This window comes from Mastigoproctus giganteus, chromosome 10, assembly GCF_048544385.1.
Source record: "Mastigoproctus giganteus isolate SK-2022 chromosome 10, ASM4854438v1, whole genome shotgun sequence".
NCBI lineage: Eukaryota > Metazoa > Arthropoda > Arachnida > Uropygi > Thelyphonidae > Mastigoproctus > Mastigoproctus giganteus.
The window spans coordinates 228,923,147-228,950,397 of NC_143584.1; the positions used below are offsets into that span (position 1 = coordinate 228,923,147).

Below are 27,251 nucleotides of genomic sequence, written 5' to 3' on the forward strand. Positions count from 1 at the left end.
TTTACCTATGGCTTTACATACCAACTAAGAAATATTGTTCAAGGTTTAGGCCTAAATGGTTGTCAGATGGACTAATGAGACATGTGGCAGAGAAGAAAAATGCATGGGATACATACAAATTAATGGGCGACATGGAAGCCTATGATAGATATAAGTTGGTCTGTAACCAAGTCACAAAGGAGTTAGGCAGGCAAAGGCAGACTACGAAAAATCCTTGGCAAAGGATGCAAAGAAAAACAGAAAAGAATTCTTCCCCTATTTAAACTAAAGAAGGAAATGGATGAATCAGATTGGTCCACTGGATATTGATGGTTCAACAGTTGAGGATCCTGCTCAGGTGGCTAACAATCTAAACGAGTATTTTGCATCTACATTCACACATGAGGAGTTATTCAGGAAGGAGAATGTCGTAGGTGAAGTAAACATTGTTTTTTTTTTTTTTTTTTTTTTTTTGGTTTGGTAGTTGTTGGCGCATCGGCTTCTGTGGCCATAGTGCTCCTCCCAAAGTTTTTGCTGTTCTTTGATCCATGCCCGAGGCGGGATTCGAACCCGCGACCTTTGGGTTGCCAGGCAGGCACTTTACCCACCTGGCTAGCCCGGTCGGCAAACATTGGCAGTGAGCTAGATGATTTTGTAATAACTGATAGCAAAGTGGAGGAGAGATTGTTGAGGATAAACATAAAAGAGGCACCTGTGGTGGATGGGATCTATCCACATATATTAAAGGAGGCAGCAAAGGAAGTAAGCAAACCCTTAGCCATAATTATGAGAGCTTCCTTGGACTGAGGGGAGGTACCCATAGACTGGAGACGTGCAAATGTGACCCCAATTCACAAAGGAGGATCAAAGGCTGACACAAGTAATTATAGACCTGTTAGTTTAACTTCTGTTCCAGGAAAATTAATGGAGGCACTGGTTAAAGAAGCACTGCAGGATCATCTAGACAAGAATTCATTTATAGCTCAGACACCGCATGGTTTTTATAATGGCAGGTCTTGCCTGACCAATTTGATTGGATACTATGATGCAGTCACAAAAGAACTGGATGCAGGGAATAACTTTGATATCATATATTTGGATCTTAGAAAGGCTTTTGATACTGTTGCACATGGAAGACTGCTGCCAGAAACTGGAGCAGTGTGGCATTGGAGGCAAATTGCTCCTATGGATAAAGGGATGGTTGAGTGGCAGAAGACAGAGAGTGGTAATCAATGGACACTGCTCAACGTGGACTAATGTTATTAGTGAAGTTTTTCAGGGTTCACTGTTGGGTCCATTGTTGTTTTCTGTATTTATAAATGATATTGATGATTGTATATCAAGCTTAATGTCCAAGTTTGCAGATGATACAAAGGTGGGCAAGGTTGTTAAGGACACTATTGAAGCTATGCTGCTGCAACAGGATCTGGAAAGGTTGAGCAGATGGGCTGAGAGGTGGCAAATGAAGTTTAACATTCACAAATGTAAAGTACTACCTATGGGAAACAGTAACCCCAGAGCAACGTATCAACTCTACGGTACTACACTGACAGTGGTGGAGAATGAAAAGGACCTGAGGGTAATTGTTCAGGCAGATATGAAGTTCTCTCAGCAGTTCAGACGAGCTGCAAGAGTAGCTCATGGTGTTTTGTCAATGATATACAGGAATTTTTCTAGCAGGGATAAGGAGGTGATTATTCCCTTGTATAAGGCAATGGTCAGGCCACATCTTGAGTACTGTATACAGGTCCGGAGGCCTCATTTCAAGAAGGATGTAGAGCTGCTGGAACGAGTACAGAGAAGGGCAACAAGATTAGTGAATGGATCAAAGGGTTGCTCTTACGAAGAATGGCCTACATTTTTGCAAATTACAGAGTCTGGAGGCTAGGCACTGGCAAGGTGATCTGATAGAGGTGTATAAGGCTTTGAATGGTTTGAGCATGCTCAATGCCGATGGGATTCTTCCTCTTGCTCAGAATAATCACCTCAGAGGGCATAAATTCAAATTGAGGAAGGACAGATGTCGGATAGATGTGCGGAAATTTGCCTTTAGCCAGCGGGTGATTGGTTGGTGGAACCGACATCCATCACTTCTTGTTGAAATTGATAGCCTAAACAAATTTAAGGCTCAACTGGACAGGTATTTCGACCGAACGGAGGGGTGAATTGGGAGTGGTGTGTTGTTTTTTTTTTTGGCTGATGCTGAATAAGCTTGCTTTCTTGCCTCATATGCCTCTACTAATGCTAATCTCAAGAAGTAAAGGGATGAATCATATTCGTCCACTGGATATTGATGGTTCAATAGTTGAGGATTCTGCTGAGGTGGCTAACAAACTAAAACAAATATTTTGCATCTGCATTCACAGATGAAGGGAGTGCCGTAGGTGAAGTAAACACTAGCAGTGAGCTGGTTGTTTTTGTAATAACTGAGAGGAAAGTGGAGGAGAAATTGTTGAAGATAAACATAAAAAAGGCACCCGGGGTGGATGGGATCTATCCAGTTATATTAAAGGATGCAGCAAAGGAATTAAGCAAACCCTTAGCCATAATTATGAAAGCTCCTTTGAAATCAGTGGAGGTACCCATAGACTGGAGATGTGCAAATATAACCCGAATTCACAAAGGAAGATCAAAGGCTGACACAAGTAATTATAGACCTGTGAGTTTAACGTCGGTTTCAGGAAAGTTAATGGAGGCACTTGGTAAGGAAGCACTGCGGGATCATCTACACAAGACTTCAGTTATAGCTCGGACACAGCATGGTATTGTTAAGGGAAAGTCTTGCCTGACCAATTTGATTGGATACTATGATGTAATCACCAAAGAATTGGATGCAGGGAATAAATTTGATATAATATATTTGGATCTTAGAAAGGCTTTTGATACTGTTGCACATGGAAGACTGCTGCTCAAATTGAAGCAGTGTGGCATTGGTGGAAAATTTCTGCTATGGATAAAGGGATGGTTGAGTGGTAGAAGACATTGAGTGGTAATCTATGGACACTGCTCAACCTGGACTGATGTTATTAGTGGAGTTCCTCAGGTTCAGTGTTGGGTCCGTTGTGTTTTCTGTATTTATAAATAATATTGATGATGGTATATCAAGCTTAATGTCCAAGTTTGCAGACAATACAAAGGTAGGTAGGGTTTTTAAGGACACTACTGACGCTATGCTGCTGCTCAACCTTTCCAGTATCTGGAAAGGTTGAGCAGATGGGCTGCGAGGTGGGAAATGAAGTTTAAAATTGACAAATGTGAAGTACTACATATGGGAAACAGTAACCCCAGAGCAACGTATCAACTCTGTTGTACTACACAGACAGTGGTAGAGAATGAAAAGGACCTGGAGGTAATTGTGCAGGCAGATATGAAGTTCTCTGAGCAGTGCAAACGAGCTGCAAGGGTAGCTCATGGTGTCTTGTCAATGATATACAGGAATTTTTCTAGCAGGAGGTGATTATTCCCTTGTATAAGGCAATGGTCAGGCCACACCTTGGGTACTGTATACAGGTCTGGAGGCCTCATTTCAATAAGGATGTAGAGCTGCTTGAACGAGTACAGAAAATGGCAACAAGATCAGTGAATGGGACAAAGGGTTGCTCTTAGGAAGAAAGGCTTATGTTTTGCAAATTACAGTGTCTAGTGAATAGGCATCGGCTAGGTAATCTGATAGAGGTGTATAAAGAGTTTAATGGTTTGAGCATGTTCAAATCCGATTGAATTCTTCCTCTAGCTCAGAATAATCACCTGAGAGGGCAAAAATTCAAATTGAGGAAAGGCAGATGTAGGATAGATGTGCGGAAATTTGCCTTTAGCCAGCGGGTAGTTGGTTGGTGTGAACAAATTTCCATCCGTTGTTGTGGAAGTTGATAGCCTTAACAAATTTAAGGCTCAACTGGACTGATATTTCGTACGAACGGAGGGTGTAATGGGAGTGGTGTTTTTTTTTTCTTTTTGGCTAATGCTGAATAAGCTTGCTTTTTTGGAAGTGCTCTACTAATGCTAAAAATGAACAATGCACGGCAGATGAATTTAAATATTCACTGGCCTAATATAATAGTTTAGTTATTTTTATTCGTATGCGTACACAATCTCCGACCAATATAACTAAACGGGAAATACTGTATAGCTCTCACTATTTGACGTTTGACATGTTTATACGTGAGCACTCGTGAACGCAGAGTAGTAGAATATCTTACTATTCTGTGCCCGTGAAGTGATAATAGTGTGTTTGCGCCTTAATTCTATTGCCCCTGTGAATTCATAGGCGTCCACAGAAAATTTTCCAGGGGGGCGGGCCAACCTTGGAGACAAATAATTACATCAGTAAATTTTTAAAATAATTATTTAAGTAAACAAGTAGATTATAGAATACAGTATTGCATCAATACAAAAACACATACATAATGTGTATAAATTTACAATATAAAGGAAACAAGAATTAATATACATAACAGGTTTTTTTTTTAGTTAATTATAGTAACAACTAGATAAATTGGAGAATTTAGCATAAAAGTATTAGGGATGGCAAATAGAAACAGATAGCTTCAGCTAATTATTGATGGGATATATTGAGTGGGGCTAGCCTTAACGTTCCATTCAATGTATCCCTATATCTATAATTAGCTATATTATCATTTTAATTTTACTATTTTATATTTTATTTTTTTGTTTATTTATAGGTTACAACAAAGAAGTCCAACTTAGGTTACCTAAACTTGGCACTTTGAACCAATGAGTATAGTTTGCTCCCCTAATACTTTTATGCTAAATTCTCCAACTTATCTGTATTATAATTAACTCAAAAATTGTTATATACAGACAGATGTAATGTACAATCATAAATTTGATGGCATTAATCTGTTCTGTCACTCTTTCTCCTTTTCTATTTCTTATATCCTTTTCCATAACTTCATATATATATAGATAATAATAATTTCAATAATCACGTATCGTATAAGAATTGAATTCTCCATCAATCGCTTGCAAACCTATTGATGACATTTTCAATAAATTTCTTCTTTTCCGCTTCCTCTTCTAGTTTCTTCCTGTGCACACTAATCATACATAAACCCTACAGGCGAGTTTCTGAGATAGTGGACAACTTAACCATGTTTTCACACGTCTCAAGGTGCTGAAACTTCTTTCAATGGTACAGGTCGTAACAGGTAATGTCATACCAATAGTTATTGCCGAATTAATAGAAGGGAAATAGTCGCAATGTTTCTAAACTTCTGGTAAAGTTTGGGGTATATCAGTCGATGAACCAAAACAGGAACTCTGTTTTATTGCTGCAATAGATGAAACACGTGTTCTATGGTCACCCTGCCGAAGACCGAAACCGGCCAACCCGTAACAAAATTTTAAGGCAGACAAAGCGTCCCATGGTCGGGGGTGTAAGGTTGCATATCTCAATCACTTTTGCGATTATAATTTGTGGAATTCTTTACGCGATCCCAGGGATGGGCAAGTGTCCCGTTCCCCCCCCCCCCCCCCCTCTGCGGACGCCCATGCCTGTTATAATCTGAAATATTCGATTATTTTGCTTTGTATATTGTATTACAATTTTTTTTCATTTAGAACAAAATGGATTTAAAAAGGGAAGATCCTGTACTGACCCAGATTTTACATTAAACATTGTAATAGAGAAAAGCAGAGAATATAATATTGAAACTCATTCTGCATTTATTGATTTCAGGAAACTTTTGATATGGTTTCTAGAGGAAGGTTATGGGAAATTTTAAAACAATTAAATATTCCTAATCAATTTTTAAATGCTATAATGGATGTCTATCATAATAACAGAATTGCAATAAAGTCTAACTCTAGTATAACTGAATGGAGATCAATCAATCGAGCATTTCGTCAAGGATGCCCATTGTCACCATCTCGATTTAATATTTATATAAATGCAATTGTGAAAGAATGGAAGAATACTATCAACCGCAGGGGCTCACATCTGTTGAGTATAGGCTTGGCACACCCAGGGTCCTGAGCTGGATATCATCATTCTTTTCTTTCTTAGTGACTCCTTTACTTTTGACTCACTCTAACTCGGAATTTTTTTTATTACTTTTTTTTTGACTCGTGCAGTATAAGCCTCAGGTTTCCTTGCACCATATGGCTAATAATAATAATAATAATTGTGGTTTTAAAATCGATCAAATAATAATAGCTCAGAATGAAGACGAACTTCAAAATCAATTTTTACCTTAAAAAATAAAACATTTGGAATGGAAATTTCAAATGAAAAGACTCAAGTTATGACATTTAAAGGTAATCATCCAATCAGAAGTAAAATAGTAATAGAAAAACCATCCTGGAACAAGGAAATTCATTTCGGTATTTTGGATGTTATCTTTCTTATGTCGAAGAAAAAGATATAGAATTAAAAGTTACAAGTTTAATTGTAACTTTTAATTCTATATCGACCTAAAATCGAATAAAGTTCAAAAGGATACAAGGATAAAAGTTTATAAGGAATAGAAAAAAAAAATTATGATATTAGAGTCCCCCGTATATGATTACATCTACATATATATTTATTTTGTCTGTTAATTGGGTGTGTTCTCTGGTCGATTTATCTGTTTTCTGGACTTAAAAACCCCAGATTCTGGAGGGGAAACCTTGCTATCTATGTCCGAAACTGACAAACTCAGCCATGAAGTGAAAAAACCCACTAAAGTTCCTCGCGTCATCGATGGGATTCGAACCCGGGCCTTTTCCTCCCGTTGTGGGGAGGACAGTGACGATAGCACTGTGCCACCACCTGCGCAGACAAAGTGATTGCAAGACCTACTTTACTCTATGGAAGTGAAACTTAGACAATTAAATCAAAAGATGAGAAAATGATTGCAAGTGCTGAAACGAAATTTATTTGCCGAACTAGTGGATATAGAATATTGGACAGGAAGAAAAGTTCTGATATTCGTAAAGAATTATGTATTAATCCAATAATAGATAGAATCTACAAATAAGAGAAAGTCTTGTCTGACAAATTTGATAGGATATTATGATGTGGTTACAAAGGAACTGGATGCAAAAAATAATTTTGATATCATATATTTGGATTTCAGGAAAGCTTTTGACACTGTTGCACATGGAAGACTATTGTATAAATTGGAGCAGAATGGTATTAAGGGTAAGTTGCTATAATGGATAAAAGGATGGTTGAGTGAGAGAAGACAGAGGGTGGTAATCAATGGGTGCTGCTCTTCGTGGACTAATGTTATTAGTGGAGTCCCACAGGGTTCGGTATTGGGTCCACTGTTGTTTTGTTTATTTAGCAATGATATTGATGAAGGTATATCAGGCTTGGTGTCGAAGTTTGCAGATGATACAAAGGTTGGCAGGGTTGTTAATGACAGTATTGGCAGTGTGCTACTGCAACAGGATCTAGAAAATTTGGGCAGATGGGCTAAGAAGTGGCAACTGAAGGAAGTTTAACCTTGACAAATGCAAAGTACTGCATATGGGTAGAAGTAACCCCAGAGAAACGTACCAACTGTGTGGTACTACACTTAAGGTGGTAGAAAATGAAAAAGACCTGGGAGTAATTGTGCAGTCAGATATAAAGTTTTCTGAGCAATGCAGACATGCTGCCAGGGCAGGTCATCGGATTTTGTCAATGATAATAGCAATTTTGCTAGCAGGGAAAATGAGATGATTGTCCCTCTGTATAAGGCAATGGTGAGGCCTCGCCTTGGGTACTGCGAATAGGTTTGGAGGCCTCATTTTAGGAAGGATGTAGTGTGTAACAAGTTTGCTTGAGTGTGTAACGAGAAAGGCAACAAGATTGGTGAGGGGGAATGAAGTGATCCTCTTACACACAGACACACACACACACACACACCACCCTGTCCCGAATTGTAAGGCTGGCTCTGTTGTTTGTGGGTGGCCCCGATGGGTAGACTCGCCCACTGCGAGTGTCCTGAGTGTTCTGGAAATTGCAGCGGCTGGAGACTAGGCACCTGTGCTGTGATCTGATTGAGGTGTATAAGGTCTTGAATGGGTTGAGCACGCTGAATTCTGATGGGATCCTTCCACTTGTTCAGATTACGAACCTAAGGGGCATAAATTCAAATTGAGAAAAGACAGATGTAGAAAAGATGTGCGGAAATTTGCCTTTAGCCAATGGGTGGTTAATTGCTGGAACAAACTTCCATCTGTCGTTGTGGAGGTTGATAGGTTAAATAAATTTAAGGAGGAACTGGACAGGCATTTGGAGGGAATGGAGTGATTTTTTTTTTTTTTTTTGGCTGATGCTGCAAAAGCTCATACACTTGCTTTCTTGCACCACATGCCACTGCTACTACTAAATACAGAGGAAAATGGATTAATCATTTGGATAGAATGCATTCAGCAAGATTACCAAAGACGATTATGAAATTTAGGTCAGTTGGAAGAAGTGATCCAGAACATCTGAAAAAAAGATGGACTGAGACCAGAACAGAACAGACCATCTGGCCTAAATCCTTGAAAGGAGAATAATGATTATGACAAATTTTTTCGTATAGGAATATTCAAATTCAACAAAATTCATATTTTTATATTAGGGCTACCCGTAATTTTTTATCTATACCCGTTTGTTTATTATGTATGTAAATTGCGTGTGTTCTGTGGTCGACTCGCATGTTTTGCTGGACGAAAAAATTCCAGTTTCTGGGGAAAAAAAACTTGCTATTTACGCTTGATACCGAATAACTCAGCCACGGAGTGAAAAAAAGGGCATTAAAGTTCTTCCCGTCATGGACGGGATTCGAACTCGGGTTCTTTCCACCCTGCGTGAGTTGGATGGTGACGATACCACCCGCGCAGACTTCGCGCAGACTTCGTACACACACACACACACACACACACACACACACACACACACACACACACACACACACACACACACACACACCTACCTACCTTGTCCCGAATTGTGGGGCTGGCTCTGTTATATGTGGCCCCCGTCAGTAGACTGGCCGTCCTCTCCTGAATTCGAGTCTCGTCGATGACGTGAGGAATTTTATGGACTCTTTCCACAATATGGCTGTGTTAATCGGTCTCAAGCGGGAGTAGCATGGTTTTTTTCTCCCAGAAACTTGGGTTTACTGTGCACAAACAGAAAATCGACAAAGGGACACACGTAATTTACAGACAGTATGCACAGAGCAAAATGGGTTTAGTCGCCGATGCTCCTAAAACCCTACAACAATAACTTTTGTTGTGTATGTTGAAATAAACCGTTAAATCGTAATTTGCTATTTGTAATTTGTATAATCTGCACCTCCTCCTCCTCTCTCCATAATTAATTCCTTACCGTCGAACGGGAGTTATTAATTAGCGTTTGTTCTCCGCGTGCCCTATCGAAAAATGAATGAAGTTCGTGGCTTCGCCTCCATCTGTTCGTTGATTCCGATGTCAGCAGTCGGCATGGTTGTGTACATTGCGGTCGAGTTTGTTGATCTGTTGTGTCGATATGGGATATTAGAAGTGGAATGTTTTGCCAGCTAAATTCGTTGGTGGATGAACGGTGCATAATTTGCGCCATTTCATTCTTTTTTCTTTTTAAAAAGTTGGGATAAGCTATTTTCCCTATTTTATTGTATGTTAATTTGCAAAACACCCTTCTCGTTCGTGTTTCATTTTGGTCGATGAATGAGTATGAGAGCTTTTGAGAGCGGCAAGTGGGTTTTTACTTCTGATTGAAGGCAAATCGCAATGCATTCGGAAGTAAGTTTACAGTCAATAAATTTTTTAAGGAAAATATTGAAACAAATGTGTCAGTATGCTTGCACAGGGCCTAATTTGGTGCCCCAGTGAAAATGCTTATTATGAAACGGCCCGCTTTAATAGTAAAAAAAAAATAGGGCATAGGGGTCCTCGGAAAATTAAGATTATACAATCAGTATAAAAATGTAAAGCAAATAAATCTGCGTATATTTCTAAGGAAATATACACAAATCTGAACATATCGGCGTCACGCGCATTTGGACTAGAGGCTACATTACAATTTGAAAGTATAATTCATTTGCAAATTTTATAAGGAACGCCAGCACTCATTCTCGTTAAACTATTCGATATCACCGATTTTGGCTGTATCCATTGCCATTTACTGGCCCAAGGAATATGCGTAGGCCTAAGATAGGCCCTGTGCTTGCAGTTGTTCATAAAATAACTTTACTTTCACACCCACCAGAGTTTTTAACTCGCGTGCTGATAATTCAATTATATCGCCATAAATTTTGGTTAAGAAGGTTACCATTATGTACCTACTGCTGTTTTACTATTTCAGTAAATATATATGAGTATATAGTATGTTGATTAATATATGAAATTTATGGCCGCTAGTTAGTACACCGGACTGAACCTATTGGTAACTCTCTAGGCCGGCCGCTAGTTAGTACACCGGACTGAACCTATTGGTAACTCTCTAGGAAGCTTCCGGATCAGCTAGTGTATAATCTTGCTGCCTCTACTCTGCCAGATAGTGACTGGAGGGAGTCCGAGTAGTGTGTATGCGGGGAGCATTGTCGAGGCCACGTTATGTCAAGGATCTGGGTATATTCTTACCACATGTACGCCATATCCAAAAATTTCATTACTTCATACAGCATGTCCCACCTACTTTTCCTTACTATTGAATACACCATGAATTGTCAAACTAATAGAGCAAGCTTATCTGCGAAAAGATCTAAACCTCCCAAGGACTTCCTAATTCATTTCACAAATATACGTGGTCTCAATTCTAATCTCAACGATATCCATTTCCACTTGCAGTCTGCCAAACCCCATGTACTTTTTCTGACAGAATCTCAGTTATCGGTTGATTCATCTACTGCTCATCTCAGATGCCCAAATTATTCGCTGTATGATTCCTTTCGCCTCAAAGGTGGTACTTGTGCATATGTCCGTTCTGATATTCCCTGTCAGAGACTTGGCAATTTGGAATCTCCTCTCTTTGATCTTCTCTGGCTTAAAATCTCTCTACCTCATTGTGTCAAATTCATCTGTTGTCTCTACCGTTCTCCCAACTCCACTAATCACTTGGAGCTCTTTGACTTCCTGTCTTTGCAACTTGACTTTCTCCAGTCCAACTTTCCTAACAGCGAAGTAATTTTCCTTGGTGATTTTAATGTTCACAACTCCACCTGGCTTCCGTTTTCTAGTCACACCGACCCAGCAGGTCGAGATGCTGAGGCTTTTGCAATTACTAATGACCTAGCACAGATTGTTCATTTACCTACAAGAATACCGGACAATCCTAATCATACAGCCAATACGCTTGATCTTTTTCTCACAAACAACCCTTCTAAGTACACGGTCGAAGTGAGAGGTCCTTTAGGCACTTCAGATCACAACTTGGTGATTGTCTCTTCTCCAATGGAACCTTTATCTCATGGCTATTCCAAACCACGTGTTGTTTGGCATTACAAGAATGCAAAATGGGATGACCTGCGAGACTTCTTTTCTTCTTTTCCTTGGTCGGATTACTGTTTCAAAACTTCTGATGTCAACGTTTGCTCAGATCGTGTCAGTGAAATTATTCTTGCAGGAATGGAATCCTTTATCCCACACTCCACTTTAAAATCTCGTCCTTTATCTAAACCTTGGTTTTCCAATAAATGTGCTAAGGCTGTCCAAGAGAAGAATGTTGCATATCGTAATTGGCTTGTTTCTAATTCTTCAGTTTCATTTTCTGCCTACACCAAAGCTCGCAACAGTTGTAAAGCAGTTATTAACCAGTCCAAACTAGAGTTTGAACAGGCTAAGAGTAGAAAACTTGCTTCTTGCCCTAATGGTAGCCGAGCATTCTGGTCTCTTGCCAAAGCTATTGGCCGCAACTTTTGCCCATCTTTACTCCCACCTCTGTCCAAACCAGATGGTTCTGTTGCCACTTCAGCCAAGGATAAAGCTGACCTTCTAGCATCCCATTTTTCTTCCAGCTCATGTATTAATGATCTTGGTAAAACACCTCCCACCATTCCGAACACGCTCCATTCAATGCCTCCTGTGGTCTTCCGTCAAAAGGATATCAGAAGGATTTTGATGAATCTTGATGCTAAGAAAGCTCCAGGTCCTGATGGTATTTCTCCACTTGTTCTCAAAACCTGTGCTCCTGAACATACTCCTATTTTTTGCCGCCTTTTTTCACTTTCTTATTCCAAAGGTGTTTTTCCTTCTGCTTGGAAATTTGCTCATATCCAGCCAGTTCCTAAAAAGGGTGACAAATCCCTCCCATCCAATTATCGTCCCATTGCAATTACTTCTACTCTTTCTAAAGTAATGGAGAAATCAATTAACCGCCAACTCTTAAACTACCTAGAAACCTTCCGTCTGATCAACGATCACCAGTATGGATTCCGTCAGTGTCGATCCACTGGAGATATTCTGGCTTATGTTACCCATTTATGGACTAATTCAATGGAAAGGTTCGGTGAAACACAAGTAGTTGCTCTTGACATCTCAAAGGCTTTTGATCGTGTTTGGCATAAAGGTCTTCTAAACAAGCTTCCATCTTATGGTTTGCCAACTGTTTTTAGTAATTGGTTATCCAGTTTTCTCTCTGATCGCTCACTGAGGGTGATGGTAGATGGCTCTCTGTCTTCTAACTTCTCTACTAATGCCGGTGTCCCCCAAGGTTCAGTTCTTTCCCCCACTCTTTTTCTCTTGTATATCAATGACCTTCTTCCATTGACTGGAAATCCTATCCATAGTTTTGCTGATGATAGCACATTGCATTCAACTTTCCATTTTGAGAAACCTTGTCCTGCTCAATCAGCTTCAACTTCTCGAAAATCTGCTACCAATTCCTTAAATGCCGATCTTCAGGTAATTCTCCAGTGGGGCAAAGACAACTTAGTTGATTTCAACCCTTCTAAAACTCAGTCTTGTCTTATATCTCGCAAAAAGGATTCTTCTACTCCAATGCTTATCTTTAGTGACACTCCGATTTCTAGGCAAAATGATATATCTCTTTTGGGGATTACCCTGACTTCTAATCTCTCTTGGCACAAGCACATTACAAATATTGCTTCCTCTGCATCTAAAAAACTTGGTTTTCTCTTTTGCTCTCGGCGTTACTTTTCTTCCAAACAGCTGCTCACTCTTTATAAATCGCAAATTCGCCCTGCCATGGAATATTGTTCCCATATCTGGGGTGGTGCCCCCAAAACCTCTCTCCGGCTTCTTGATTCCATTCAGAAGAGGGCAGTTAGGTTAATTAATGATTCATCTCTAACAGAGTCTCTCCACCCGCTTTCTCATAGACGCACTGTTTCTGCTGCATGCCTCTTCTACAGATACTTCCATGGGCACTGTTCTTCTGAATTGGCTTCTATAATTCCTGCTCTCTCTTTCAAAACAGTCCGAACACGTGCCGCCACCAGCCAACATCCATTTACTGTCCAACTTCAAACCCACAGAACCAACTTTTCATCTTCCTCATTTATTCATTCAACTGCCGTTTTCTGGAACAACCTTCCTTCATACGTATTTCCTGTAAATTACAATCTACAGAAGTTCAAGTCCAATGTCAACAAATATCTTCTTTCGTCTTCTTAACCTCAAACCCAAGCACGGTACTAAGTACTATAGGTCCTAATACCTCTCGTGTTTGGGGTTCACATAAAAAAAAAAAAAAAAAAAAAATGGGCTGGTGCCATTGCAGTGGCAATAGATACACTACATTCATAATGCAATATATATATACTGTATTATTATTAGGAGCCATATGGTGCAAGGAAGCCTGAAGCTTATGCTGCACCAGCCAAAAAAAAATTTCTGAGTCACCCTGAGAGAGAGAGAAGGGAAGGGAATCAAATCTCCAAGAAAGAAAAGAATGATGATATCCAGCTCAGGACCCTGGGTGTGCCAAGCCCATACTCACCAGATATGAGCCCCTGGGGTCAAATTTTAGTTAAATATATGTATTAATTTATTGGGAAGATTATCGTAAAAGACATACCTAGATAAATCCATGCAGAAAGGATAACATACAAAAACTTATTGCCCCATACTTCTTCCAGAGTCAACCACTGAAATTGAAAGGAAAAAAATAACAACATAAGGGGTGCCCCATTTCAGTATGCAGTATGGCAAAATCAGTTTTGAGGTTATATAATTATATCTATCATTCATAAATATATATATATATATCTATTATTTGTTAACCTCAAAATGTTACTGTGTCATAGCCCATTTGGGTGGCTATCCCCAGAAGAATTCACCCAAATTATACGTATACAGCATTAATATACTTCACTTCACCTGTGCATTCTCCATTGATTTATCTAGTTATGTCTTTTGGTATAATCTTCCCCATAAACTAATGCAGGTAACCCTCGCATAACACAGTAGTTAGGTTCATGTTGTGCAAAACTGTGTTATAAGGGACGAAGAAAAAGTACAAAAAGGGAGTAACTTTCCAAAAGCTAACAAAAATACACCATTCTAGATTTTGTGTATCTTCTAATCTCTTAAAAAAAATCAGTAATCTGGGTTTGTTTGCTTTTGCTTGATAAATCTTTGTGAATTTCATATTATGGAACTGATCATTTTTGAAGCTCCATTTTGAACTTTGGGCTCCTTTCATTCAAGAATCTGCATTCAAAAAATAAGATTCTAATTGCTCAACTAACTTTATGCCTTCCCTTATGCTTTGTAGTGTAAAATTTGGGCCGACTGGGCTAGCCGGGTGGGTAAAGTGCCTGCCTGGCAACCCAAAGGTCGTGGGTTCAGTTCCTGCTCCGGACTTGGATCAAAGTTCTGCATATCATCCCCTGAATTCTGAATTGATTTGGTTTTACCTCCAATGCCATTTCCAACAAATCTGCTTTGCCAGCCTCTTTATCTACCAGTAATTCTTGAACGTCTTCAGTAATAATATATTTTTAAAATTTTTTTAGGAACATAGGCAACTAAGGCCATGTTACTCTGTGTATATTGTCTATGCGTGTGTTTCCCGAGGTTGATTTTCGGTTTTTCTGGACGAAAAACCCAAGTTTCAGGGAGAACCATGCTACCCTTGCCTGAGCCCGACTAACTCAGCCGCATTTTGAAAAAGACCCATAAAAATTCCTCTCGTCATTGATGGGATTCGAACTTAGGTCTTTTCCCCCCTGGTCTGGCGATTCTATCGACTGTGCTATCCTGAGGGCTTCAGTAGTCATATCATCAAAACCTTCCACTTGTACCGATGTAGCAAGTTCTACTATCGCACCGATTTCGTTTTCTGCCAGTTCAACCATATTACCTGAATGAACTGTCTCTGGCCCCACGCATTTAACATCGACAGCTTTACTTCTTTCAGTGAGAAAGCTATGATTCTGATACAGTCCACAATTCAGAAATGTTTTTATGCCTCCATTACTTCAATAGATTCGGAATCAATTTTTTCCTAAATCCATTGTAACGATTTTCTGATGTAATGAGTTTTAAAGGTGGATATAATGCCTTGATCTAATGGCTGAATGAAAGAAGTTGTATTAACCTAGTACAACTATGGGAGTAGGAACATAATGTCAATGTTTGGATGATTTCAATCTTTTGAATGACTGGTGCGCTATCCAATAGTAATAAAACTTTGAAATCTCAATTTTTCCATAAGTTCAACAGGCACAAGTTCAATAGCACAGAACGTAACACTGGGATTTCCCAACAAGATAAAATACAGGGATTTCTCAATTTTTTTTTGACTAGCGAGTCAACAGCGGGGATTCAAAAAGAGTGCAAATGTTAAAAAATTACACTGAACATAATAGCAGGGTATTCCCCACACAAAAGCTCTAAAATACCCTGTTATGCTAGGTTTACCGAAATTCTTTAACTGTGTTATATAAGTAGTGTTGTGCGAGGATTGCTGCAATTTATCAATCGCGTTAGAGCGAAACCATGTTGTAGAAGTACTGTGTTATACAGAGATTGCCTATACATATATTTAATAAAATAATATGGTGTGTTTGTGCATGTGTACATATACACTGCACTGCCACTTTATTAGGTACATCTACCTAGTAGTGTGTTGAGCCTCCTTTTGCCTTCAAAACAGCCTGAATTCATCTAGGCATGGATTGAACAAGATGCTGAAAACATGCGGGAATGGAGTACCATGCAGACATGAGGATGTCACGCAGTTCCTTGAGATTCGACAGAGGTGTAGGCCTGCAGCAAACAGCCCTTTCCAGCTCATCCCAAAGATGTTCAATAGGATTGAGATCCAGGGACTGAGTGGGCCACTGCAGCAAAAAAAAGTCATTGTCATGTTCCTGGAACCATTCCATAGTGATTCAGACTTTGTGCACTGGCACATTATCCTGCTGGAAGTAACTATCTGACTGAGGATAAACTGTCAACGTGAACGGATGCACTTGGTCAGCAACGATGTTTAGGTACGATGTGACATTCAGACATGAATCTATGGGTTTCAGGGTTCCCCCATTAGCCGCTGTTTAACATCTGAAGAGAGCAGAGTAACTATTTATTTACAGAACAATGGACCCAACGTGTGCCAAGAAAACATTTCCTACACCATAAAACTGTCCCCCACCACCTTGCACAGTAGTCGTCAGACATGATGAATCCATTGATTCATGTTGTTTTTGCCAAATTCTGAGCCTTCCATCAACATGATGCACCAGGAACTTCGACTCATCAGATCAAGCAACTGTTTTCCAATCCTCGATAGTCTAGTGCTGGTGTTGCTGTGCCCACAGGAGGCATGCTCTCTTGTTCTTCATTGATAACAAAGGTGGCCGTTGTAGCCCATTCGCGACAAAGTGCAACTAGTGGTTCTTTGCGATATTTTGTTATTCTGACGCGATGTGTGACATTTTGGCTCGTCTGTTTGCTTGTGCAATTCTAGCCATCCTCCTCTGAACCCTCTCATCAACAAGCGATTTTCTTCCACAGGAGTGCCGTTGAGAGGATGTTTTCTGTTCGTTGCACCATTCTTGATACACCCTTGAAACTGTGGTGCATGAAACGTTTAGGAGAACTGTCGTTTCAGAGATGCTTTGTCCAGCCTGTTTGCACCTACTACCATGCCACGTTCAAAGTCCATTAGATCACTCCTTTTCCCCATTCTTGCTATGGTTTAACTATGCTTAACTGATACTAGAAAGGTTGTTCTGCTGCATTTGTATCCATAACTGTGGTCATGTGACTTGCAATGCTGCAGGACAAACCAGCACCTAGCAACTTAGCAGAAGGGATGTAGCAACATCTGGTCACCACTTCTCACCCCCCCCATCCTTGCCAGGTGGCGGCGTGCCATGATCTGTAATCATCTTGCAAGCCTGTGCCAAGACAGTCTTGAATCAGACAAACTAAGGAAAAGGAAGGGGAATAAGCAGGAATAGTTTAGGATAGGTAGAGAAGGAAAGTATAGTAAAGAGAGGAGTGAGATTGAGGGAATCACCTTTGAAATAGAAAATAAAAGAATTAAGGTAAAGAAGAAAGTGGAAAATTATCTTCAGCCATGAGACTAACTTGGCCCATGAATCCTATCCTGATAATGGGATCAGCAAGTGTTGAAGTTCTTCAAGAGACCATCAGCTCCAAGGGCATTTAACTACATTCATTTATTCATGTGTTGATTAGCAGACCCCAGGGTTTCCCCCATTAGCCACTGTTTAACATCTTGTGAAGAGAGCAGAGTAACTATTTATTTACAGAACAATCAATTTCTGTAGTACTATATACAATTTCTAACAGGCTAACACTCATAAAATAAAAGAAAGATCACCTTAAGCAAACAACTTAACTAGCCAACAGACAGATGGCCAGTAGAATAGCTAAAATATATTTAAATACATCTTCAGGTCAATGACAGGGTAGAGCAAGAAGTTAAAAATGAGTATATTGCTCAAATCTCAATAACAATTTTATCACATCAATCTCAGTGTACCTAGACATCAGAACATCAAAGCTAATTAAACATAACCGTCAATATTTTATAAAAGCATACACAACACAATTAATTACTTTAAATATGCATTTGAAAATGAAATGCACAAGGCATAATCCTTATGGTTTTGGTAATTAACTATATAATATATAACTATATGATGAAGCCCACTAGCTTTGAAACTTTCTGGGTGGTGATATCCTCCGAAAATAAATAACAGTAGTCTTCTCTACTAGAGAAGCGTTATTTATTTGAAGTAGTGCAATACCAGCTACCTCATTGTGAAGGCACCCACAATATGAGATACTATTAAAACGATGCCTTTTACACTACATACGTAGTTCAAATTTATGGGTTAAGTATGGTGTATCTACACCAATATTATATACTTAAATATGCATATACCATACTCAAACCTTAGACAAAAGGAATAAGGCCACAGTAATAATAACAGTGACATTACCAGCAGAATAAGTTACTAAGCCAAAGAATGACTGACCTTAGGATTAAGTGACAGCAGAGGAATTACATCAACCTCTAACTAATACCCAGGAATTTTAAAATTTAATCTTCACAGTTGGCTTGCAACTTCCAGAATTGAAAGTTCACAAATAAAAGACTCACTTATATCTTCCAGAATGAAAGTTCATAAGAAAGCAGACATTAATGATTACACATGTTTAATACTTAATCCAGTCGGGGCATAAGCTAGACCAACCGAACAATATATACACTAAACAATTTACACTATACAACAATACGCTGTACAACTATAGATTAAGTCCAGCTCTCAGAGACAAATTACAAATACACCATATTCCTGTGGCTTCCAACAAGGTGAAAGTTCACATGCATGAGTTTCCCAGGCAGTAAGTTAAAACCGAGACTATCAACAACAATACAGTATTTACACTATAACAAATTACATCATTTATAACAGATATGACAGAAAATTTGCAATACTGCAACAATTACCAATTATACAACAGACTTTCTTGTGACTTCCAGACTAGGTGAAAGTTCATAAGTCCTGTGCCTGTGGCATCCAAACGAGGTGAAAATTCACAAGCACATCATTTACATAATAACAATCTGTTCCACCGACGGCAAAAGTGCATAGTGCATCAAAGTGCGCAGCTTAAACAGGGCAAAAGACACTGTCTTATAGATTCTAAACAGAGAAATACTAAGCAGTCAAGTATATCATGAAGATGCATGTTCGGCACAACTTGTGTTATCAGAGTTTAGTATAATGGTGAAGTTCTCATTCAATTAAGGAGACACTGATTGATGCAGAAATGCTCTTCTTTTGAAAGCTCTGCCAGCAAAAGAGTTTAAGATGATAAAAACATTTTCCATTTGCACCAAGGCCCTTTCACAGCTGGTGAAAAGTTTGCAACTGATGACTCCAGTTCAGTCCTAAGATCACAATAAGATGGACAATCAAAGAGAACGTGATCAGCAGATTCAACAGCTCCACGAAAACAAAGGGGAGTGTCAGAAAGATCCAATTTAAACAACTTCTTATTTAAGCTACCATGTTCTGTTAGAAGAAACGTTCCATACAGACTCGGTGACATCCAGAGTAGATCCTTTTTGAGAAACTCTTTCACCCCAGAAAACATTCTCTCGTTACAGAGCCGACTGAAGCAGAAGACTAGTCCTGTTGCCACAAGGAGACAAAATGAGTATGCAGCCCCTTTTTTTCCACTAGTTGAACTTGCTCTAGGTTTAACTGAACACCTCCAAAGGACAGAGGGATATTCCTTCTTAAATGAAAAAGAAGATATCTGTATTGTACCTCGTACTGAATTGGGAATTTGATGAGTAGGACCTGTAAGGCATCAAAAGAAGAGCAGATCTTTGAGTCTGCTGCAGTTGATTAATAATTACAACTCTGTTAGTGTTAACTCCCACCATAGGAAATAATTGTCAAGAAGATGCAGTTATAGTAGAGACGCAACGTGTGTTCTTTAATTTCCCAATCTCGTTTTGCAGTTTGCCATAGTTTTACCATCAGAACCTTACATATATCTTCGATATACTTTACACGTGGTAGGAAACTTCGATGGTCATCCAGTAGTATGCCCAGATATTTAAACTGTAGAACTATAGTGTATCACCTTTCCATTACATTTGATTGCAGGGGGACAATTAGGAGCCAACCTTCCTTTCAGAAGCATCTGGAACATTTTGGCAGATGAAATTTGAAGTTTATGAGTTTAAGGTCCAGTTGGATAATTCCACTAATACCAAGTTTGCAGTGTCCTCCAGTTGTTTTCTAGAATTTCTGCTGATAGTTAGGTTGTCAGCATACGCTACCATTCGAACATTAGAGAAAGTTTTTCTCAGCCATTTATCAGAAACAATGTTCCAACACAGTGGCCCAAGAATGGACCCTTGTGGGCAGCCTCTGGTAACAACTTTCAAGGTCTCATTTAAGTCACATCTTACTTTGATGAGACAGTCAGAAAAGTAACTCCTGAGAGTACAGAATAAGGGCATAGAAACCTTGGGCCTCTTTGGTGGCAAAGGCCTCCTTGAAGGGCACCTCCATAACCAGGTGGGAAGGAGCAGTAGTGCGTAGCACATGCTTCTTGATTAGACCGGTGTTCGAGCCCATCACCACCAAATATGGAGAATGTGGAAAGGTCAGGGAATGATCACCGCATATCCCGGAGCAATATGGCCTTAATTGCTAATGCTCCTAAAAACCAAATAACAAACAACAAACAAGCCTCCTTGAAGTTCACGAAGAGATCCAGCAGGTATTTAGAGGATGTCTGCTCACAGTATTCAAGCAATTTATGTATGGCACCTTCAGTCCCACATCCCTTCACAAACCCATACTGCAAGGAGAAGAAAGCCCAAGGAGAAGAGGATCATTAGCCAGAATTTCAGACCTTTAATGAGAATTTTTAAAGTGGCTATCTTCCAACCTTTTGGAAAAGACTAACCCGTAAACAGAAGCTGAAGAGAAAGATTAATAAGTCAGGTATAATTCTCCATTAATACATCAGATACAATTCTGCATTTCACTACATTCATTTTTTTTTTTTCATTTATTGAGTAAAGTGGCTCCATGACCAAAAAAAATCTGGAAAATCCACCTGCATTTAATTATAGATGTTTCGGAAAAGACTTCATGTTTTTTTAAACGTATGTTTAAATAACACATCTCTGCAAGTCAGATTATTTAGCCCAACTAGCATGGTGCTTTGGTGGATCAGCCAGCTTTGGCTGTTGCACCGTGTGGATTTTGTATGGAAAGCTTTTAGCATTAGCATTAGTAGAGGCATTTGATGCAAGAAAGCAAGCTTATGCAGCATCAGCCAAAAAAAAAAAAAAAAAAAAAAAACCACTTCCACTTCACCCCTCTGTTCGTTCAAAATACCTGTCCAGCTGAGCCTTAAACTTATTTAGGCTATCAACCTCCACCACAAGGGATGGCAGTCTGTTCCACCAACCAACCACCCGCTGGCTAAAGGCAAATTTCCGCAAATTTCCCTACATCTGTCTTTCCTCAATTTGAATTTATGCCTCTCAGGTGATTTTTCTGAGCTAGAGGAAGAATCCCATCAGCATTGAGCATGCTTAAACCATTCAAGGCTTTATACACCTCTATCAGATCACCTCGCTGGTGCCTAGTCTCCAGACACTGTAATTTGCAAAACTTAAGCCTTTCTTCGTAAGAGCACCCCTTTGTTCCATTCACAAATCTTGTTGCCCTTCTCTGTACTCGTTCCAGCAGCTCTACATCCTTCTTGAAATGAGGCCTCCAGACCTGTATACAGTACTCTAGGTGTGGCCTGACCATTGCCTTATACAATGGAATAATCACCTCCTTACCCCTGCTGGAAAAATTCCTGTATATCATTGACAATACTCCATGAGCTACTCTTGCAGCCCGTCTGCACTGCTCAGAGAACTTCATATCTGCCTGCACAATCACCCCCAAGTCCCTTTCATTCTCTACCACTGTCAGTGTAGTACCACAGAGTTGATACGTTGCTCTGGGGTTGCTGTTTCCCATGTGTAGTACTTTACATTTGTCAATGTTAAACTTCATTTGCCACCTCTCAGCCCATCTGCTCAACCTTTCCAGATCCTGTTGCAGCAGCATAGTGTCAGTAGTGTCCTTGACAACCCTGCCAACCTTTGTATCATCTGCAAACTTGGACATTAAGCTTGATATACCATCATCAATATCATTTATAAATACAGAAAACAATAATGGACCCAACACTGAGCCCTGAGGGACTCCACTAATAACATTAGTCCACGATGAGCAGTGTCCATTGATTACCACTCTCTGTCTTCTCCCCCTCAAACACCCCTTTATCCATAGCAGCAATTTGCCTCCAATGTCACACTGCTACAATTTGTGTAGCAGTCTTCCATGTGCAACAGTATCAGAAGCCTTTCTAAGATCCAAGTATATAATATCAAAGTTATTCCCTGCATCCAGTTCTTTTGTGACTGCATCATAGTATCCAATCAAGTTGGTCAGGCAAGACTTCCCCTTAACAAAACCATGCTGAGGAGAGACTGCTTCTACAGGGATGGGATACACTTAAATAGAAAGGGTGCAAGAATGTTTGCTGATGCTATCGAGGCAATGTTAGGTGCGTCGGAAAACTGCTAGATTGGGTGGATACAAGGACTAATAGATTAACAGTAGCCACTGGCAGAGGTGAAAGCGATTCTTGCACTGCTTCTATTGGAATGAGCCGCAGCCTGGAAAATAAGATGCAGGATATTTCAGAGACTGCTGGGAATCATTGGGGTACAAGTAAACACATGGGTTGTGTTAGGGTAGCTAAGAAAAAGAACAGATGCATGTATACTTGTGTGTACACCAATGCTAGGAGTTTAGTAAATAAATTTGATGAATTTGAGGTATTGCTCAAAACATCAAAGGCAGATATTGTGGGGATTTCAGAGACGTGGTGTCACACAGATATAAGAAATGCAGAACTGGAATTTGGGGAGTACAATGTCTACAGAAAGGATAGACAGGATAGGAAGGGAGGAGGGGTTATGCTATTAGTTAAAAAAACACATAAAATCCAAGGAAGTGAAGCCAGTCGACATCGCTGGACAGTGCAGTGTCGAGTCAGTTTGGTGTGACATAAGCATTGGGAGATCAAAATTGAGAGTAGGAGTGTGCTATAGGCCTAATGACTCTGATGAGTATAATAAGAAACTGTTCGGAGAAATAGAGTGGGCCAGTAAATCAGAGAGTCTTATAATGGGGGATTTTAATTTCCCAGATATTGACTGGAATTTGGGGGCTGGTCATTCACACAGTAGCAAGGCTTTTGTGGATTTATTGGATGATTGTTTTCTACATCAGCATGTTCGGGAGGCAACTAGAGGGAGTAATACTCTTGATTTGATTATCAGTAGTGATTCTTCATGCATTAAGAATCTGCAGATAAATGAACCACTTGGTGGCAGTGATCACAGTGTGCTGAAGTGGGAGTTACTCAAAGAGGTAACTACCATTAGGGGTAAAGGGAACGGGTATTGCTTTCGTAAAGGCGACTACAATGGACTGAGACAGTATTTAAATTCTATACAGTGGGATCAACTGATGATATTGCCAACAGCAAATTCAAAATGGGAAAAGCATTCAAAGAACTTATCGTGGAAGCTACTAGGCTTTACATACCAACTAAGAAATATTGTTCAAGGTTTAGGCCTAAATGGTTGTCAGATGAACTAATGAGGCATATGGCAGAGAAGAAAAATGCATGGGATACATACAAATTAACACGTGACACGGACGCCTATGATAGATACAAGTTGATCTGTAACCAAGTTACAAAGGAGGTTAGGCAGGCGAAGGCAGATTACGAGAGATCCTTGGCAAGGGATGCGAAGAAAAACAGCAAAGAGTTCTTTACTTATGTAAACTCTAGAAGGAAGGGGATGAATCAGATTGGTCCACTTGAGATCGATGGGTCAACTGTTGATGACCCTGCTCGGGTAGCTAACAAACTAAATGAATATTTTGCATCGACATTCACACATGAGGAGTTATTCAGCGAGGGGAATGCCAGAGGTGTATTCAACTCTAGCAGTAAGCTAGAGAATCTTGTAATAACTGAGAGCAAAGTGGAGGAGAAATTGTTGAAGATAAACACAAGAAAGGCACCTGGGGTGGATGGGATCTATCCAGTTATATTAAAGGAGGCAGCAAAGGAGGTAAGCAAACCCTTAGCCATAATTATGAGAGCTTCCTTGGACTCAGGGGAGGTACCCATTGACTGGAGATGTGCAAATGTGACCCCAATTCACAAAGGGGGATCAAGGGCTGACACAAGTAATTATAGACCTGTGAGTTTAACTTCTGTTCCCGGAAAATTAATGGAGGCACTGGTGAAAGAAGCACTGCAGGATCATCTAGACAAGACTTCAGTTATAGCTAGGACACAGCATGGTTTTGTTAAGGGGAAGTCTTGCCTGACCAATTTGATTGGATACTATGATGCAGTCACAAAAGAACTGGATGCAGGGAATAACTTTGATATTATATACTTGGATCTTAGAAAGGCTTTTGATACTGTTGCACATGGAAGACTGCTGCACAAATTGGAGCAGTGTGGCATTGGAGGCAAGTTGCTGCTATGGATAAAGGGGTGGTTGAGGGGGAGAAGACAGAGAGTGGTAATCAATGGACACTGCTCATCGTGGACTAATGTTATTAGTGGAGTCCCTCCGGGTTCAGTATTGGGGCCTTTATTGTTTTCTGTATTTATAAATGATATTGATGATGGTATATCAGGCTTAATGTCCAAGTTTGCAGACGATACGAAGGTTGGCAGGGTTGTCAAGGACACTACTGACACTATGCTGCTGCAACAGGATTTGGAAAGGTTGAGCAGATGGGCTTCGAGGTGGCAAATGAAGTTTAACATTGACAAATGTAAAGTACTACATATGGGAAACAGCAACCCCAGAGCAACGTATCAACTCTGTGGTACTACACTGACAGTGGTAGAGAATGAAAGGGACCTGGGGGTGGTGGTGCAGGCAGATATGAAGTTCTCTGAGCAGTGCAGACGAGCTGCAAGAGTAGCTCATGGTGTATTGTCAATGATATATAGGAATTTTTCTAGCAGGGATAAGGAGGTGATTATTCCCTTGTATAAGGCAATGGTCAGGCCACACCTAGAGTACTGTATACAGGCCTGGAGGCCTCATTTCAGGAAGGATGTAGAGCTGCTGGAACGAGTACAGAGAAGGGCAACTAGATTGGTGAATGGGACAAAGGGGTTCTCTTACGAAGAAAGGCTTAAGTTTTGCAAATTACAGTGTCTGGAAACTAGGCACCAGTGGGGTGATCTGATAGAGGTGTACAAAGCCTTGAATGGTTTGAGCATGCTCAATGCTGATGGGATTCTTCCTCTAGCTCAGAAAAATCACCTGAGAGGGCATAAATTCAAATTGAGGAAAGACAGATGTAGGATAGATGTGCGGAAATTTGCCTTTAGCCAGCGGGTGGTTGGTGGGTGGAACAGACTTCCATCCCTTGTCGTGGAAGTTGATAGCCTAAATAAGTTTAAGGCTCAGCTGGACAGGTATTTCGAACGAACAGAGGGGTGAAGTGGAAGTGGTTATTTCTATTTATTTATGTTACTTTTTTTTTTTTTTTTGGCTGATGCTGCATAAGCTTGCTTTCTTGCATCAAATGCCTCTACTAATGCTAATGCTGTGTCTGAGCTATAACTGAAGTCTTGTCTAAATGATCCTGCAGTGCTTCTTTAACCAGTGCCTCCATTAATTTTCCTGGAACAGAAGTTAAGCTCACAGGTCTATAATTACTTGTGTCAGCCTTTGATCCTCCTTTGTGAATTGGGGTCACATTTGCACATTTCCAGTCTATGGGTACCTCCCCTGAGTCCAAGGAAGCTCTCATAATTATGGCTAAGGGTTTGCTTACTTCCTTTGCTGCCTCCTTTAATATAACTGGATAGATCCCATCCACCCCGGGTGCCTTTCTTGTGTTTATCTTCAACAGTTTCTCCTCCACTTTACTCCCAGTTATTTCAAGATTCTGTAGCTGACTGCTAGAGTTGAATACACCTCTGGCATTCCCCTTGCTGAATAACTCCTCATGTGTGAATGTCGATGCAAAATATTCATTTAGTTTGTTAGCTACCTGAGCAGGATCATCAACAGTTGACCCATCAATATCAAGTGGACCAATCTGATTCATCCCCTTCCTTCTAGAGTTTACATAAGTAAAGAACTCTCTGCTGTTTTTCTTTGCATCCCTTGCCAAGGATTTCTCGTAATCTGCCTTCGCCTGCCTAACCTCCTTTGTAACTTGGTTGCATATCAACTTGTATCTATCATAGGCTTCTGTGTCATGTGTTAATTTGTAAGTATCCCATGCATTTTTCTTCTCTGCCATATGCCTCATTAGTTCATCTGACATCCATTTTGGCCTAAACCTTGAACAATATTTCTTAGTTGGTATGTAAAGCCTAGTAGCTTCCAAGAAAAATTCTTTGAATGCTTCCCATTTTGAATTTGCTGTTGGTAACATCATCAGTTGGTCCCACTGTATAGAATTTAAATACTGTCTCAGTCCATCGTAGTCCCCTTTACGGAAGCAGTAACCCTTCCCTTTACCCCTAATGGTAGTTACCTCTTTCAGTAACTCCCACTTCAGCACACTGTGATCACTGCCACCTAGTGGTTCATTTATCTGCAGATTCTTAATGCATGAAGAATTACTGCTGATAATCAAATCAAGAGTATTACTCCCTCTAGTTGCCTCCCGAACATGCTGATGTAGAAAACAATCATCCAATAAATCCACAAAAGCCCTGCTAGTGTGTGAGTAACCAGCCCCCAAATTGCAGTCAATATCTGGGAAATTAAAATCTCCCATTATAAGACTCTCTGATTTACTGGCCCACTCTATTTCCCTGTACAGTTCCTTATTATACTCATCAGAGTCATTAGGCCTATAGCACACTCCTACTCTCAATTTTGATCTCCCAATGCTTATGTCGCACCAAACTGACTCAACACTGCACTGTCCAGCGATGTCGACTGGCTTCACTTCCTTTGTTTTTATGTGTTTCTTAACTAATAGCATAACCCCCCCCCCTTCCTATCCTGTCTATCCTTTCTGTAGACGTTGTACTCCCCAAATTGCAGTTCTGCATCCCTTATATCTGTGTGACACCACGTCTCTGATATCCCAACAATATCTGCCTTTGATGTTTTGAGCAATACCTCAAATTCATCAAATTTATTTACTAAACTCCTAGCATTGGTGTACACGCAAGTATACCTGCACCTGTTTCTATTGTTAGCTACCCTAACACAACCCATGTGTTTACTTGTACCGCAATGGCTC

The 27,251-nt window shown here is 40.0% G+C and overlaps 1 protein-coding gene across 2 annotated transcripts in view; it reads left to right on the forward strand.

Annotated features, from left to right (window-relative positions):
- Positions 1-9,428: 9,428 nt before the first annotated feature.
- Positions 9,429-27,251, forward strand: part of LOC150080016 (oxysterol-binding protein-related protein 8-like) — a 464,021-nt gene continuing 446,198 nt past the window's right edge. For both annotated transcript variants that reach the window (XM_090383709.1, XM_090383711.1), the window contains exon 1: positions 9,429-9,699. In XM_090383709.1, coding sequence (XP_090239835.1) covers positions 9,688-9,699 — 12 coding nt within the window. In that variant the 5' untranslated portion in view covers positions 9,429-9,687. The remainder of the gene's footprint in view (positions 9,700-27,251) is intronic.